This window comes from Euprymna scolopes, chromosome 46, assembly GCF_053919585.1.
Source record: "Euprymna scolopes isolate OS-2025 chromosome 46, ASM5391958v1, whole genome shotgun sequence".
In the NCBI taxonomy this organism is placed as follows: domain Eukaryota; kingdom Metazoa; phylum Mollusca; class Cephalopoda; order Sepiida; family Sepiolidae; genus Euprymna; species Euprymna scolopes.
Window position 1 is genome coordinate 178,764,525 of NC_136527.1, and position 18,814 is coordinate 178,783,338.

At 30.0% G+C, this 18,814-nt stretch overlaps 1 protein-coding gene across 1 annotated transcript; it reads right to left on the bottom strand.

The window, feature by feature from the left end:
• Positions 1-6,447: 6,447 nt before the first annotated feature.
• On the bottom strand, positions 6,448-17,480 carry LOC145270579 (uncharacterized). Its single transcript, XM_080126209.1, has 2 exons — positions 17,235-17,480; positions 6,448-10,631 (listed from the first exon to the last, which is right to left on the bottom strand). Exon 2 carries the CDS (start codon positions 9,179-9,181, stop codon positions 7,817-7,819), a length of 1,365 nt encoding a protein of 454 aa, XP_079982335.1. The 5' UTR covers positions 9,182-10,631; positions 17,235-17,480; the 3' UTR covers positions 6,448-7,816.
• Between the last annotated feature and the right edge of the window lie 1,334 nt (positions 17,481-18,814).

Below are 18,814 nucleotides of genomic sequence, written 5' to 3' on the forward strand. Positions count from 1 at the left end.
AACTCAGTGTTTGAGAAATAAAGAACTTTAATGGAACATTCGAATATCTATGTATCTCATATAGAGTTCAAGTGTTAGCCCCTGATTGTGGGACGCTTGATTTCTGAGAACTTCAAGTGAAGTAAAATAAAACACATAAGGAAAAGCGAAAAATGAAAGCTTGCAAATTAAAGCGAACTGACAAAAACAATAGAGATTGAAGAGTGACCCAAATTAAACAAGTTCTAACCTGGGAAGGAATTAAAAGATATATTACAAAACATAAACGTCGGACTTTTTATGGTGTAAATAACACTTCTATATTTCACCTTAACTGACATAATTCATGTTAAATTTTTATGGTGTAAATAACACTGTTATATTTCACCTTAACTGACATAACTTATGTTAACTTTTTATGGTGTAAATAACACTGCTATATTTCACCTTAACTAACATAACTCATGTAAACTTTTTATGGTGTAAATAACACTGCTATATTTCACCTTAACTGACATAGCTCATGTTAACTTTTTATGGTGTAAATAACACCGCTATATTTCACCTTTACTGACATAACTCATGTAAACTTTTTATGGTGTAAATAACACTGCTATATTTCACCTTTACTGACATAATTCATGTTAACTTTTATGGTGTAAATAACACTGCTATATTTCACCTTAACTGACATAACTCATGTAAACTTTTTATGGTGTAAATAACACTGCTATAGTTCACCTAAACTGACATAACTCATCTTTTTATGGTGTAAATAACACTGCTATATTTCACCTTAACTGACATAACTCATGTAAACTTTTTATGGTGTAAATAACACTGCTATATTTCACCTTAACTGACATAACTCATCTTTTTATGGTGTAAATAACACTGCTATATTTCACCTTAACTGACATAACTCATTTGAACTTTTTACAATATAAACAATATCAAATTTCTAATAGAATTTAACAATAGACTACATTTTAACATTCCAATTGCTAACTTAGCTTACAAGATTCGAGTCTCGGCTAATCCTTATCTCATTTTCATTTATCTAATATACTTCTTAGTTACATGGAAAAGGGGGCAGCTTTTCCCTGAAACAATATCTATTTAGGTAACTGACAAAAGCTGTCGTCTTTTGAATATTTCATTATCGATTGATCACCAGGCCACATGAATTGTCTTCACACAAAAATCTGAAAAGGACTTTTTCTACATAATATCATTTACTAATATACAATGTAATCCCAATATGTACTTAATATGAATATGAACAGAAGGTGAGTTGCACTTAAAAAAACTTACTTTATGTCGGTAAATAAAGTGGTACAGAAGGACTCTGAATATCTTGGAATGACTTGAAAACAAACTATGACGAGAGAAATATACTTGTTGTGGTAATTGTCCTAATTAAAACATATTTGAAATGATGTAAATCTTTGCAAGTGTATCACAACTACTGTAGATAAACTATATTAAGTGCACTTGCCTTTTCAACTGATATTTGTTATACACATAATAAAATATTAAATAAAAATTTTATCATGAAATCTTGTCTTGTTTATATTCCTGGTTATTGTTTTATCTGCTAAAGACAACTTTGTTAAAAACAAGTGTTTAGCAATTTATTAATATTTACATTTCTTTTATTTATTTTTTTTCATGAACTCTGAATAAAATTAACATATGAATCACATTTAATACTGACATTAGTATCTTAATAAATTTATAGTGAACCGTTTACACCTTCCAAATTCGCTTTGTCTAGATCAAACACAGAGACACAGAGCAAGCTGTTTGCAATAGCACACACACGCATGTAGTGGGGCATGCGCAAACATTAGATGACTAATTGATACGCATGCATTTCCTGTGACCTCTGACATAGCCTTCCATTTACTCTTCTCTCTCTTGCTTGGCATCAAGCAGAGCACACGAATTTTCGTGCTTCATAAACATGTATTATCATGTGAAGTAAGGATTAAATTTATTATGTATAAACATTGTTATTTGTAAGATGCTTACACGCTTAGTAAACACAGTATGAACAATCCACGACTGTTATAATTAAGCTATATATTCCTAGTGTATAATATTTGTACACACTTCCACAAAGATCAACACGTACAAGCCACAATCACATGTCCTTCCTTACCTGATGACTAAATTATTGCACCAATGTATAAACTTACCCTTTTTTGTTTTAAATAAATAATGTTGTTTTATATCATGAAAGATTCACGCAAATGCAAGTAACCCTGCATTTACAAAGAATCGGAGCATAAAAATGGGTAGAAAGATGTGGAATTGTGCGACAAATTCCACATCTTTCCGGAAGTTCTCTCTGAATCTACGGTACCTTGTGATTTGCTCTGGACCTTGGACTTCGATGATTTTTCCAGTTCATTTTTTGTCATCGCCTATATAAAGACACCTATTCTTAGGGGTTGTTAATTTTCTTTTCAATTTTCAACTTCCAGTCGACCTGAAAACCTGTTTATCCGACAAGCGACATTTCGGTCGAAATTTCAGCACATAATGGATTTCGAAATTATACGATTCTCAAGCAGCCCATGGCCATGTCCACTTCATATTTTACCCAAGAAGTCGGAAAGACACTGGAAACACTGCAGAAACTATCGTGCTTTCAACACAGCAACTGTTTCAAACCGGAATCCCTTCCCATATCTGCACGATTTATCTGCATCCTTATCCAATGTTACAATTTTCTCACGCATTGATTTAAAGAGTGTGATAGGTATTCCTTTTGAACTATTCGAGTTTATACGTCTAACTTTTGAACTGGGTGATGCCGCCTAGTCATTCCAAAGGTTCACATAAGTCCTTCATGAACTACTCTTTGTCTTTGCATGCATCGACAACACCCAGATCTCAATTTCCGCACAATAAGGACGCCACGTAACTGAAGTCTCCAACGTTTACAAGAAATCGGAAAGAGACTGGAGACCCTGCAGAGACTATCGTGCTCTCGAGTCTTCCACCGGTTACAATCCTTTGGATTAAAAATTAATGTTGCAATTCAGTGCCAGTTCCTCAAAAGTGCATTGCGACAATTTCATTACATTGGAGTTGTAAACTACTACCGCCGGCGCATACTAAGCTGTGCAAACTCACTTCATATGCGTAAGAAGACCTTGTCTCTCTCAGATTAAGCACTCATCTTTCCACGCATCCAAAAATGCTCAGGTGAATTTTTTTCTTTCTAGAGATGCTTCTGATGTGATTATTGGTGTCGTACTCATCCAGGTGGTAAATGGTCAAATAGCACCAGTCTTTCGTTTTGTTAAGCTGGACATTATTCAGCGAAAATACAGCATTTTCGGTTGAGAACTAATCGCCATGTACTTAGCAGTAACGCATTTTTGTTTTATGTTGGAAGGGAGACAATTCACAATTTTTACTGACAACAAACCTCTGATGGGCTCATATATATATATGGGCTTTATATCTTCCACTTCTACAGAGAACTGTGATGCAATATTCTGCCGACATTCAATAATTTCCAGGAAAAACGAATAATGCAGCTTACCCTCTTTACCGCTCTTGTGACCTCAATAGTTTTGACACACATCTGGATTAAGATGATATCGCGAGTGAACAGTAATGACAACCGTCATTGACAGACTTTGTGTCGAAATCAAACATTCTGTTGAAAAAGACTCCTAATCTTTTTTTCAGAAAGCTAATCTGGTGCGATATTTCTGTTGCACACGAACAACCCTACTTACCTCCTTCTTGCTGTAAGAAAGTATTTCAACACTTTCACGACTTGACAGACCACAGAAAGCAGGCAACATTCAGGCTTATCACAGCTTATTTTATTCTTTGGCCTAGCATGAATGAGGCACGTATTTAATGCAAAACTACAAAAGTTCATCGTCATATAAACTCTACTCTGTACCTGACGCAGGTTTCCCCCATTATCACCTGGACCACTTCGACCTTCTGATGGTCATCGCTTCATGCTCACCATGGTAGACTGTTTTCCATGTTGGCCAGTAACAATTTCTTTGTATGACATTTCAACAGACGTCGTATCCCGCGCATTCGTAGAGAACTGGATCTCTAACTTTGGTGTACCCATCACTGTTACCACTGACAGATGTCTCCAGTTTACATCACAAATCTTCCGAGACCTTTGCCAATCCTTCAAACTTTCTCACATAGCAACAACCGCCTATCATCCTTCTGCTAACGGGATGGTAGAGAGCTTTCACCATTGACTTACAGCTGCATTAACAATTGCAGACCAAACTGCATCGCTGGAGCAAACATGTGCCGCTCATGCTCTTTTCCATTTTTATTTCCTTTTAGTTCCAGCTATTGACGGGGGAGGCGGTTATTATAGTGAATTGTTAAAATGCTTAACGTGTTTTGTGTCTAGCTCAGACACTCAGACAAAAACAAGCTATGCACGGTAACACACACACACGCAAAATAAGATCACCAGGCAGAAAAAATTGAAAACTTATTCTCCATTGAAAAACATAAATTTGCAACAAAAATGTGAAAACTTATTCTCCATTGAAAAAATATATAAATTTGAAACAAAAATTGTTATAAATATATTTTATAACAAGCAAAACATTTCTTCAGATGAAATTAGAAAAAGATTAATTAAATATTTTAAAAAGCGGTTATGGTCGAAATAAAATTAAAATCCAGTGTTGAATATTAATCATATTTTTACAATTTTTACTGATTTTCTTATGTTTTGTAAAGATAGATTACAAAAATTTTGATGAGGAAAAATGACACTGAATGATTATGTAGCAGAGTGAAAAGCAATTTATTTTACTTTCAATCTTTGTATTCATGTTCTTTTTGTAAATCAACGATCTGTTTCCCATCTAGCATCAATGGAAATGAACCGCTCTTGTCTTGAGAAGGCTTCATATTTTGACAAGCTTCTGGGTTTGACCTTTAGTCACGATCTGAAATGGAACACGTATATCACACCCATTGCCAAGCTCGCTGGGAAAATGGTTGGATCATTCTACCACTCCGGTAGATCTCTCACTCCTGATGCAATTCTCTATCTATATAAAAGCCAGGTACATCCAACGATGGAGTACTGTTGCCAAATCTATGCAGGAGCTGCTAGAAGCAGCTTATCCTGCCTTGACAGAGTTCAAAATAGACTTCGTATCTTAGTAGGATATGCCCATTTCTCTTCCCTGCAACCTCTTTCACACAGAATAAACATTGCAAGACTGTCTCTGCTTTATCGTTATTTTCATGGCAAATGATCATGTGAGCTTCAATCTATGGTCCCACCTCACCAAACCTTCACGAAAAACACTCATCTAGCCAAAACTACTATCAATAATTTCCTACACTCTTTATCTGTGCCTAAACCTAAATGTGCATTCCATGAACAAAGATTCTTTCTTTTAAACTGCACACCTGTGGAACTCTTTTCTGCTCTGCTGCTTTCCAGCTGACTACAATCTGATTGTCTTCAAGTCCAATGTAAACAAGTTTTTGATGAGCCGTCCCCCTAAGTAATCCAATTTATAAAATTCCTACCATTTATGTTTACTACGTACACCCATTAGCCATTATCCTCAAGTGGCCTCATGGCCTTGGTAAGTGGCGATTCCTTTGGTAAAAATACTTTAATATTTCTCAATAAAAGATATTCTAATAAAATATTTAATAACATAATCTGTTATTGTCTATTCAAATATTTTTTTCATATTTGTAAACAAGTTAATTATGCACAAAGTAAGGGAAGACAATTCACAATTGATTTGTTTTATTTATTTATTATAAGAAAATAAAAGGAAAGAAGATATATAACCACCACCTATTAATATTAAAGAAAACAATTTACTTTAAACATCTTGACATTAACATATGTAGACAGAATTCATTAATCATTATTTCATTTATTAATATCTGACCTGAATCACTTCCCTTGTTTTCATTTCAATTTTCATCTAAGAAAGGTGGTTCGACTGTACATATTATTACTATACCATACTATATATAGTAGGCCATATGACAGGTAAAAGCATGCATTGTAATATACTGGTGTATATACATATAGATAACGTGCATACGTGTTCATGTAAGTTTATCTCTTTTATGTAAGTGAACTGGATTACGTTTGCCAGAGTGTCGCATTGTTGCTATATGCTTTCTATAAAGTTACGTGGCTGTGTAGTGGCACTGGATTAGGCTTCAAAGAATGTTGCATTGATGCTATATATATATATATATATATATATATATATATATATATATATATAGTATAATAATATAACGTCACATTGCTCTCCTGGTGTATACATTAAGCATTTATATATATATATATATATATATATATATATATATATATATATATATATATATATATATATATATATATATAAAGTCACATTGCTCTCCTGGTGTATACATTAAGCATTTATTTTTCATTTATTATATCTGAAATAATGCTTGAAGCGACCTTAATCACCTGTCTTGTTCTCATTTCAATGACCTGTAAGAAAGGTGTTCTCTAATGTGAGATGGTCGACTGTACATATTAGTAAGCCATGGGACAGATAAGAGAGCATGTGTTGTAGTATACTAGTGCATATATACATATACATAACGTGCATATGTATGTGTCAGGTTGTATTGCGTCTATGTAACCGTGTTCATATAAAATTATCTCTTAATGTATGTATAATGTTTTCTTTTCATTTTTATTAGTATACAGCCTCTGTGGTTTTCCCTGTGTGGGTGGATACACATATCAACATTGTTTACAACCGGAACAAATATCGTATGTGAGACAGTTCTTTTAACATGACGAATAGACATTTTTGCATTGCATATCACACAAAAGGGAAACATACCTTATCCCATTGACCTTCGCTCTCTTGGTGGTTTTTATCTTACAAGAAATACATCTTCTTCTGAACAAAAGACTATAACACAAATATATATTATTATATAACTTTATTCCATGTCTGTCACTTTTCTCTCAGTTGCACCCAATTAAATTCTTTGTGATTATTTATTTACTAATATTATATTATTCTCTTTTTCTCTTTATTATGACAATATTCATTTAGAATTGTTGCATCAATCATGAGTCCTTTCAAGTGTGTTCCATGTAATGTTGTCTAGTTTGAAGTTCTCATGTAAATAAATGCAAATTCTTTGAAGAAAAAGGCACACATTTCACAAGAATGTGGCTTTTTATCTTATCTTTGTTTTTGTTGGGACCAGAGCCTTCCACCAGATGCCAAACATTCTCCAATTATTTTAGTTACTCCAATTGAAAGATCTTTTTTATGATTCAACCGTCTATTGTGGTGCAATTGTATTTATCTTTTACTTGATTCACCGATAGTTTTTGAATTCTTTTTCAATGGCCTGGTTGCTCCTATAATGAGTGGAATGACAGATCTTTTGATTCCAGTTTCTTTTCATGTCGTACATAAGTCCTTGCTATTTTGTTGTTTTCTTCCTCTCAGCTCTTTTTGAATTTTTCAATTTGAGTTGCTATTTTCTCCCTTTTGTCCCATATCAATATGTCCGGCTTAATATCCCGTTTTCTATGTATTTAGATGTAGGAATTTCGTAGTCATAATGGATGGTGTATGACTTATTACCAACTGTTGTTTCTGGTACATGTTCCCAAGACTTGCTAATACATGAAATATTCAAGATTTTACAGTGGAGTTTTTTACACACTCCATTATGTAACATTGTATAATAGTCGTTATTGTTTTATTTTACTTTAGTCGAAGTTCTCAGAAATCAAGGGGCCCACAACCGGGGCTAACACTTGAACTCTATATGAGATACTTCACCCAGTGTGAGTTATCTTATGGCTGACTAAGCTTGATTTCTGAGTAAAAGAAGATCCACACACTTCACAAGTATGTGGCTTTTCCCCGGTGTGAGTTCTCATATGTCTGACTAAGTCTGATTTTCGACAAAAAGAAGATTCACACACTTTGCAAGTATGTGGCTTTTCCCCAGTGTGAGTTTTCATATGGCTGACTAAGCTTGATTTTTGAGTAAAAGAAGATCCGCACACTTCACAAGAATGTGGCTTTTCCCCAGTATGAGTTCTCATATGTGTTACTAAAACATGTTTTTGAGTAAAAGAAGATCCACACACTTCACAGGTGTGTGGTCTTTCCCCAGTGTGAGTTCTCATATGCCTGACCAACTCTGATTTTCGACAAAAAGAAGATCCACACACTTCACAAGTATGTGGCTTTTCCCCAGTGTGAGTTATCATATGGCTGATTAAGCTTGACTTTTGAGAAAAAGAAGATCCACACACTTCACAAGAATGTGGCTTTTCCCCAGTGTGAGTTCTCATATGTGTGACTAAGACATATTTTTGAGTAAAAGAAGATCCACACACTTCACACGTATGTGGCTTTTCCCCAGTGTGAGTTCTCATATGTGATACTAAATCTGATTTTTCTGAACAAGAATATCCACACATTTCGCAAGTATGTGGCTTTTCCCCAGTGTGAGTTCTAACATGTCTGACTAACCCTGATTTTTTAGAAAAAGAAGATCCACACACTTCACAAGCATGTGGCTTTTCCCTAATGTGAATTTTCTTATAGCTGACTAAGCCTGATTTTCGACAAAAAGAAGATCCACACATTTCACAACTCTGTGGCTTTTCCCCAGTGTAAGTTCTCATATGTGTGAATATATCTGAATTTTCAGAAGAAGAATATCCACAAACTTCGCAAATATGTGGTTTTTCCCCAGTGTGAGTTCTCTCATGTCTCACTAAGTTTGATTTTTTAGAAAAAGAAGATCCACACACTTTACAAGCATGTGGCTTTTTCCCAGTGTGAGTTAGATTATGGCTTACTAAGCCTGATTTTCGGGAAAAAGAAGCTCCACAAACTTCACAGGTATGTGGCTTTTCCCCAGTGTGAGTTCTACTATGTATAACTAAGTGTGATTTTTGAGAAAAAGAAGATCCACACACTTCGCAAATATGTGGCTTTTCCCCAGTGTGAGTTCTCATATGTAGGACTAAGCCTGATTTTCGAGAAAAAGAAGATCCACACACGTCACAACTATGCGACTTTTTTCCAATGTGAGTTCTCATATGTATGACTAAGTGTGATTTTTCAGAACAAGAATATTGACACACTTCACAAGTATGTGGCTTTTCCCCAGTGTGAGTTCTCATATGTCTTGCTAACTCTGATCTTTAAGAACAAGAATATCCACACACTTCACAAGTATGTGACTTTTCTCTGGTGTGAGTTATCTTATGCCGGACTAAGCTTGATTTTTGAAAACAAGAATATCCACACACTTCACAACTATGTGGCTTTTCCCTAGTGTGATTTATCTCATGTTAAACTACTTGAAAAAAAAAAGATTCACACACTTCACAGATATGTGGTTTTTCCCTAGTGTGAGTTATCTCATGTTAAACTAAGACTGGTTTACTTGAAAAAAAAAGATATGTATGACTAAGTGTGATTTTTCAGAACAAGAATATTGACACACTTCACAGATATGTGGTTTTTCCTCACTGTGATTTCCCATATGTTTCACTAAAATTGTGTTTTTGGAACAGGAATATCCACACACTACACACAAATGGCGCTTTTCCTTAGTGTGAGTTCTCATATGTATGACTAAGTATATATTTTGTTGAACGAGAATATCCACACACCTCACAAGTATATGGCTTTTCTGGAGTGTGAATTTTCATATATATTGTCTCTTAACACCACATACTTTTCTTTTTACAAAAATTTTCTTATCGCTATAAAACTACACCGCTGTAAAAATATAGTTTTAGTACCAAAAAAATATAATGCTGTAAAATATTGTTTTCTTAAAGCCACATACTTTTCTTTCGACAACATTTTTCTTAGTTTAATAGTTTCGAGTGTTGTAAAACATATTGTCCTCTTAAAGCCACATACTTTTCTTTCTACAAAATTTTTCTTTGTTTAATAGTTTCGAGTACTGTAAAAATATTGTCTTCTTAAAGAAGAACACACTTTTTCTTCTACAATTTTTTTATAAGTTTTATAGTTTCTGATGCTGTAAAAATATTGTCTTCTTAAAGAAGAACACACACTTTTTCTTCTACAATTTTTTATAAGTTTTATAGTTTCTGATTCTGTAAAAATATTGTCTTCTTAAAGAAGAACACACACTTTTTTCTACAACTTTTTTATAAGTTTTATAGTTTCTGATGCTGTAAAAAATATTGTCTTCTTAAAGAACACACACTTTTCTTCTACAAATTTTTTATAAGTTTTATAGTTTCTGATACTGTAAAAAATATTGTCTTCTTAAAGAAGAACACACACTTTTTCTTCTACAAACTTTTTATAAGTTTTATAGTTTCTGATGCTGTAAAAAATTGTCTTCTTAAAGAAAAACACACACTTTTCTTCAATTTGATATTTGATGAGCTTTTGTCTCTATTCAACAAAAATATTTTACCTTTAGGATGTGTTATGTTTTCACCAATGTTTCACAAAATTCATTAAAAAGTATAATCTTGCAGCAGATGTCGGTGTTCTCTTTCAAATGAAGTAATAATTGTGTATAGGATGATGCTTAGGAAAATGACACTCCATTAAAATTGAATAATAGCGTCCAATCAGGAACATCTGCAAAATTAAATGAAATTAAATATTTTTAAGATTGTTATTCAAATATTAATATTATCTTTGTTTATTGTTATTAATATTATTAGATTGAATTCAATATCTAGATTAATTTAATCTAAAAAAAGAATTATACGAGACACTTTACGAAAATAAACAGATATTTTCTAACTTGACACAGATCCACTCCATACAGGTGTTATTTTAAGATATAGTCCTGTTGAAATATCTAGCATTTTTTGATGACGAGCATTTCAGCCATGACTTGCCCGGGTGTTTGGAGGTGTAAGATTAGCAAAAAAAAAGGTCAATTTTTTAAAACTTTTACGCCTATTATGACCCCTTAATATTTATTGTTTTGGGCTCAAATCAAGTTATTAAGTTGGATCCATGTGAAGGAACTTGTATCTAAAATTTCAAGTCTTTAGACCCAAAATTGGCGGAGTTTGGTAGAGTTCTCACAGGTCAAATCATTAAATTTTGACCCCTTAACAGCAAATTACTGGCTGGAAAAGGATTACAAAGATTTTCCCAAATCTCAGTACCTTGTATATCAAATTTCGAGTCTGTAGACTGAAAATTTACAGAGTTACTGTGTAGGGAAATGTACACAGACAGACACGTTCACTTTTATAGATACACAGATGTAAATCAAAATGAGAAGAAAAACATATATTACAATATGGATGGCAATGATTGATGAGAATGCAGTTGGGAGATTCGAACTTCGTATCTGTCGTGGTTACCACCTGATGAAGGCCAGAGGAATAGTTGGCCAAAACGTTGTGAAACAACAACTAATAAAGATGAGAATAATAAGCCGCAATAAATAAATTAATATAAATAATACTCATCTCAATAATGAATTCCAATTAAAATAATATATATATACCATTCCGTATGGACCCGACCATGGAAGATCAAATAATTAATAAACGTGGATTTTTAAGATAAAAAAATCCAACCTTGATCGCCTTTCGGGGCCCATGCCACAGTTGATAGAGATGTTGAATCTCTACATCTATTTAATTTAGTTATTTCCTTTCATATATTCATTCATATCTTCTGTTTACAATAAGTTTTATTGTGTAACGTCTATTAAACTGTTATTTCCTTTCATATATTCATTCACATCTGTTCATGTTTACAATATGTTTTATTGTGTAACATCTATTAAACTATGTTATTTCCTTTCATATATTCATTCATATCTGTTCCTGTTTACAATATGTTTTATTGTGTAACGTCTATTAAACTATGTTATTTTCCTTTCATATATTTAGTCATATCTGCTTCTGTGTACAATGTATTTTATTGTGTAACGTCTATTAAACTATATTATTTTCTTTCATATATATACCTGCACTCTTCTAACTTACACCCATATAATTCAATATTTACATATTAAATACAGTATATCACCAGCTAATTGAGTTTCAGTTACAGAAATGGCAGAAACATTGTAGAAATATTTAAAGGCCAACATCTTGTCTTTGATTATTTTTAGGAAAACCTAGTTGTAAAAAGTTTGTAAATTTTATTAAACGAAAACTGCAATTTACTTGATGCTGGTATTATTAATGTGTTGATCAGTAAAAAAAAGCCGCTGTAACCTTTTTTCATATTTTCATCTTGGTTTTATTAAAAAGTTTTTTCTGAAGTAAAAATATAATTTCCTATCGTCGCATGCAATCTCTTATAAAGTCGTAAAAAATGTAGTAAAAACTTGCGCAGCTTACTACTATCATTGCAGTTTCATTTTTTGTAATGTTAAAAACTAAATGTTGATGTTATTAATATTATAAGCTCTCTTACAGTAATAAAAAAATGTTGCCGCAGCTGTAAAAATTCCATTCTTGTTTTATTAGTCTCATTCTTGGTAGCTTTTAAAGGTTAAAGACTAATTTCTTAATAACCTTGCCATAACATTTACTTTTTAATTAAGTAAAAAAAGAAATTCGTGAAAAATATTAAATAATTTCAGCTCCTGTCTTTTCAAGCTACTCGAAAAATGTAATTCAAACCCTGTTTTTTCAATGAAAGTAGCAAGGACAAAGGTTTCATTAAGAAAAAAAAAAACAAACAACGTGTTTTTTTTTTTAAAAAGATTTTAAACTTCGGACATTACAGGTAAATTTAAAAAAACACTACATTTTTTGTTTTAAATTTGAATATATTATTTATTGATCTTTTATCTTCAATTTGTGATATATAACTCTTTGGTGAGTAAATTAATTATTTACTTTTTAATAGATATTTCAAAATGGGGGTGTTAATTAATTCGACCCCTGTCTTTCCAAGCTTATAACTACTCAAAAAATGTAATTCAAACCCTAATTTTTTTCAATTAAAGGAGCAAGGACCAAACAAAAAAAAACGTGTTTAAAAAATAAAAAGATTTTAAACTTCGGACTTTACAGGTAAATTTAAAAAAAAACACTATTTTTTGTTTTAAATTTGAATATATTATTTATTGATCTTTTATCTTCCATTTGTGATATAAAAAACTTTGGGGATTAAATTAATTATTTATTTTTTAATAGACATTTTAAAATGGGGGGTACGTGGATTAAAAAAATGTTTGTTTAAAATATGTTCGGTTTATTGGAAAGTGCATAAAATTTCAGATTATTTAACTATTACATGAAAATACAGAATGATATTTTATGGTATGTTTTGTTTATTAAATTGTTACATGAAAATACAGAATGATATTTTATGGTGTGTTTTGTTTATTAAATTATTACATGAAAATACAGAATGATATTTTATGGTATGTTTTGCTTATTAAATTGTTACATGAAAATACAGAATGATATTTATGGTATGTTTTGTTTATTAAATCGTTACATGAAAATACAGAATGATATTTTATATATTTTGTTTATTAAATCGTTACATGAAAATACAGAATGATATTTAATGGTATGTTTTGTTTATTAAATAGTTACATGAAAATACAGAATGATATTTAATGGTATGTTTTGTTTATTAAATTGTTACATGAAAATACAGAATGATATTTTATATATTTTGTTTATTAAATAGTTACATGAAAATACAGAATGATATTTAATGGTATGTTTTGTTTATTAAATCGTTACATGAAAATACAGAATGATATTTAATGGTATGTTTTGTTTATTAAATAGTTACATGAAAATACAGAATGATATTTTATAGTATGTTTTGTTTATTAAATTGTTACATGAAAATACAGAATGATATTTATGGTGTGTTTTGTTTATTAAATCGTTACATGAAAATACAGAATGATATTTTATATGTTTTGTTTATTAAATCGTTACATGAAAATACAGAATGATATTTAATGGTATCTTTTGTTTATTAAATTGTTACATGAAAATACAGAATGATATTTAATGGTATGTTTTGTTTATTAAATTATGACATGAAAATACAGAATTATATTTTATATTATGTTTTGTTTATTAAATTGTTATATGAAAATACAGAATGATATTTTATATTATGTTTTGTTTATTAAATTGTTACATGAAAATACAGAATGATATTTTATATCATGTTTTGTTTATTAAATTGTTATATGAAAATACAGAATGATATTTAATGGTATGTTTTGTTTATTAAATTGTTACATGAAAATACAGAATGATATTTTATTGTATTTTTTGTTTATTAAATTGTTACATGAAAATACAGAATAATATTTTATATTATGTTTTGTTTATTAAATTGTTACATGAAAATACAGAATGATATTTTATAGTATGTTTTGTTTATTAAATTGTTACATGAAAATACAGAATGATATTTTATAGTATGTTTTGTTTATTAAATTGTTACATGAAAATACAGAATAATATTTTATAGTATGTTTTGTTTATTAAATTGTTACATGAAAATACAGAATGATATTTTATAGTATGTTTTGTTTATTAAATTATTACATGAAAATACAGAATGATATTTTATTGTATGTTTTGTTTATTAAATTGTTACATGAAAATACAGAATGATATTTTATAGTATGTTTTGTTTATTAAATTGTTACATGAAAATACAGAATGATATTTTATAGTATGTTTTGTTTATTAAATTGTTACATGAAAATACAGAATGATATTTTATAGTATGTTTTGTTTATTAAATTGTTACATGAAAATACAGAATAATATTTTATAGTATGTTTTGTTTATTAAATTGTTACATGAAAATACAGAATGATATTTTATAGTATGTTTTGTTTATTAAATTATTACATGAAAATACAGAATAATATTTTATTGTATGTTTTGTTTATTAAATTGTTACATGAAAATACAGAATGATATTTTATGGTATGTTTTGTTTATTAAATTGTTACATGAAAATACAGAATGATATTTGATTGTATTTTTTGTTTATTAAATTGTTACATGAAAATACAGAATGATATTTTATGGTATGTTTTGTTTATTAAATTGCTACATGAAAATACAGAGTGAAAAAAATAAAAACTAAAGAAAGCAAAAGTCAATTCTCCTCTGCCACAAAACATTGAATCTTCGAACAATTACATGTCTTGTTAATCGTTAACTGGTCATTAAATGGGTGATCATTTTACAATAAATTTATATAGCAAAGTTATATCTTACTCTAAAATCTTAAATAATAATTATATTTTTAAAAATTTCTTTCCGGATATTTTTAAGGTTATTGAAAATTATTAGTCAATAAAAGTAGATTAGAAATTTTTAAGTAATGGCCACTAAATGGGTGATCATTTTATGTAAATTTATAGAAGAATATGATCGCATTCTTAAATCTAAAGTATTGGATACAATATTTATAATAATACTAAATAAGTGTATTCAACGTTTTCTAAAAATATTAAAATAATAAAAAAACTGCTAAAACAGTTTTGTGCTAAGTTTTCTAACAATTCAACCATATTTGAATTAAATTATCGTGTTTATGATAAACATTATTATTTTCTAAGAAATCACATAAGTTTTACTAAAAATAAACAAAATTCTGATGTTAAAAAAAGTCTTAATGTCAGATTGAATAATATGTTCTTCGCGGAGATTTTTAATAATTGGAGATTCATATCTTTTTTATTCACGTTTGTTAAAAGCAGAATCCATAGTTTTATTTAGGCACCGCCAAAAATGGCCGCAAAATCGAGTTGTTGTTGTTTTTTAAAACGAAATTACGTTTATTAAAATCCATTATTTCTGAGTAACTTTTTTTTTCCAGAAAGATAAAACCCTGAATTTTATCATATAGAAAACAGAATAATGTAAAACTTTTTCTACTATTTTTAATTCAATTTTAAATGTTAAATTTTCCCAAAAAGTTAACAATTCACATTTTTTGTCTTTCACAAAAAACGTACTTAAATATTTAAAAAAAAGGGTTTTTGAAATAATTAATTAATTTATTTATTGTCTAACTAAGATTTAGGATGATTTTCTAAGAGAATATGCAAAAATATTATAATATAAGTACCTGAATTTCAAATAATTCCACTTATTCATATAGGTAACCAGATATTCGCGTTGACGTAGAGTTCAGATCGACTCTGTTTACGTTTTCGTCTGATAAAAAGCAAACTATGGAAGACCAAACAGGCCAAAAAAACCTTATTTTTCAGTGACGAAAATTTCAATGTATTATTAAGCTGAGGCTGGCCAGTACCAGATGTGTGACCATTTGTATGCGTTTGGTTTTTAATGTGTATGTGTGTGGGGGCCAGACTCCCCAAAATGGGGGGGGGGCAATTTAAAGCAGAATATAAAAAAATTATTTCAGCGCGTTTGGTCCACCATAGTCAAAGGCGGCAAACGTTTTCAAACGGGATCGAAAAAAAAGATGCTATTTTTAACACAAAGGGCACAATATTTATCGAATTTTTGGGGGGGGTATCGATTATTCAAAGCATGCCCTGTTTAATAATGGTCATGCATTATTCGGCTCGCTAAAAAAAAATTGTTAATTTATTTATCAAAAATTTTAAAATAGCTTTTTTCGTATAAATATTTAAAAAAATTTTTTTTTTGTTTTGCTTAACTTAAATTAATTATTTTACTTAACATATTCACCGAATTTCACACTTCAAAACTCAAAAGCGGGATAATTAAACACAATCGAAGTTCTGATATTCAGACGTCAAAATAAGGTATGCAAACAATTTTTTTTTTTTTTTTTTTTTGAATCTATAATTCTGTCCCTTACAACACAATATGTTGATTTCAGTCTCAGATGATTATTTTAAGCATATTTGTTCCCACTTCAAAACAAGGGGGGGTTTTGTAAGCAAAAAAAAAAAATTTATATAAATATCGTTTATGGAAAATAAGTACACTGTTATAAAGTTCATTCTTCTCCTAATAATCGCTGAAAATTTCGTATTGATCGGATAATTACCTGATTTTTGGTAGATTTTTAAAAAGACGGTCCGTCAAAAAGTACTGACCTGCCCCCCCAGTTTTGGCGGTGCCTAGTTTTATTGGATTGGAAAAAAAAAAAAATAATAATAATAAATAAATAAATAAATTTATTTTAATGTTTAACATTATTTTAAAAGTTATTGGATGTATTTTTTGAAATTGTAAACAAAAAAAGAAGAAAATAACTTACCTTTCATTTCAGAAATTCAATACGAAAACAAAAGTGGGATGAATTCGTTCTTTTTTCTTTGTGTTCACAACAGAAAATTTGTTTTGTTTGTTAAGATTTCTTTAGTAAATTGATACAATTTTTGTTTTGTTTGTCCAATTCATTAAGAAATAAGATATATGAAAATATAAAAGAATCAAAATTAAAAGATGAAAAACACAATTTAAACGTGAAATTATTTAAAGAAACAAATCAACTGCTAAAGAACAAAGAACTTAAGGTCATCGTAATAACACGGTGTCATCATTATTTTGTTCCTCGTGTAAAAATGTCTGTTAATTAGTTAAATGTTCGAAATGTTTTGCTATAAAATGTTTTACTAACAAGTTTAGATTAAAACTTGTCAATATTTCATGCTTGTTGTGATTTCTTTATTAAATTTCTTTTTTCTATTTTATTTTTATTTCTTTAGTAAACCTATTCTTTGTATCTTTATTTTATTAAAATATACAAGATACATGAAACTTATTCTTTGTTTTTTTTTTTATTAAAATCTACAAGATACATGAAACTTATTCTTTGTATCTTTATTTTATTAAAATCTACAAGATACATGAAACTTATTCTTTGTATCTTTATTTTATTAAAATCTACAAGATACATGAAACTTATTCTTTGTATCTTTATTTTATTAAAATCTACAAGATACATGAAACTTATTCTTTGTATCTTTATTTTATTAAAATATACAAGATACATGAAGATATAAAAATCAGATTTAGGCGGACGTACGTACGTACACAAATGCTACCCCACGGGCGAAGCAGAGAGCACGCATCGGCTCTGTCTGATCTGATGTTGTACGTTGTTCGACTGAGGGATCCGTTATCATTTCGTAGTCTTGCAGTTAAGTCCCGGCAAAGTTCGACAACTCTAGAAGGGTCATATAAGTAGTTTATCCCGTCAAATATGAAAATTTGTTCCATTCTCATTTAATGGAGGAGTTGTGGCGACGGTGTGAGAAAGAACAGGCATTTGCATGTCCGCAAATTATTAAAAACATAAGACAATAAAACACTTTTTAAGAAATGTTTAATTTTCAAAGTTGTTTTATTTTGTATAAATTCATATTTTGTAACGTGGTTCATTACTTCAGATTGTATTTTGTTCGTTTTTATAAAAATTGTTTCACTTCTCTGTTAAATAAATAGCTATAAATATATAAAAATGTATATTTTGTTTGTTTACTGTATTTAATCAAGTGTTTACTTCCAATATTAAAATATTTTTTTATATTAATTACATATTTTTATATTATAAAAATTTAATAATTTTTTTATTTTAAAAGTAATAATTCGTAATATTCGTGATTGGACGGTGTAAAATACTGATGTGACCCTTCAAGAGTTGTCGAACTTTGCCGGGACTTAACTGCAAGACTGCGAAATGATAACGGATCCCGCAGTCGAACAACGTACAACATCAGAGCCGATGTGTGCTTACTGCTCAGTGCTTCTTCGCTCGTGGGGTAGCATTCGTGTACGTACGTCCGCCTAAATCTGATTTTAGTAATATTCGTAATTTGACGGTGTATAAATGTG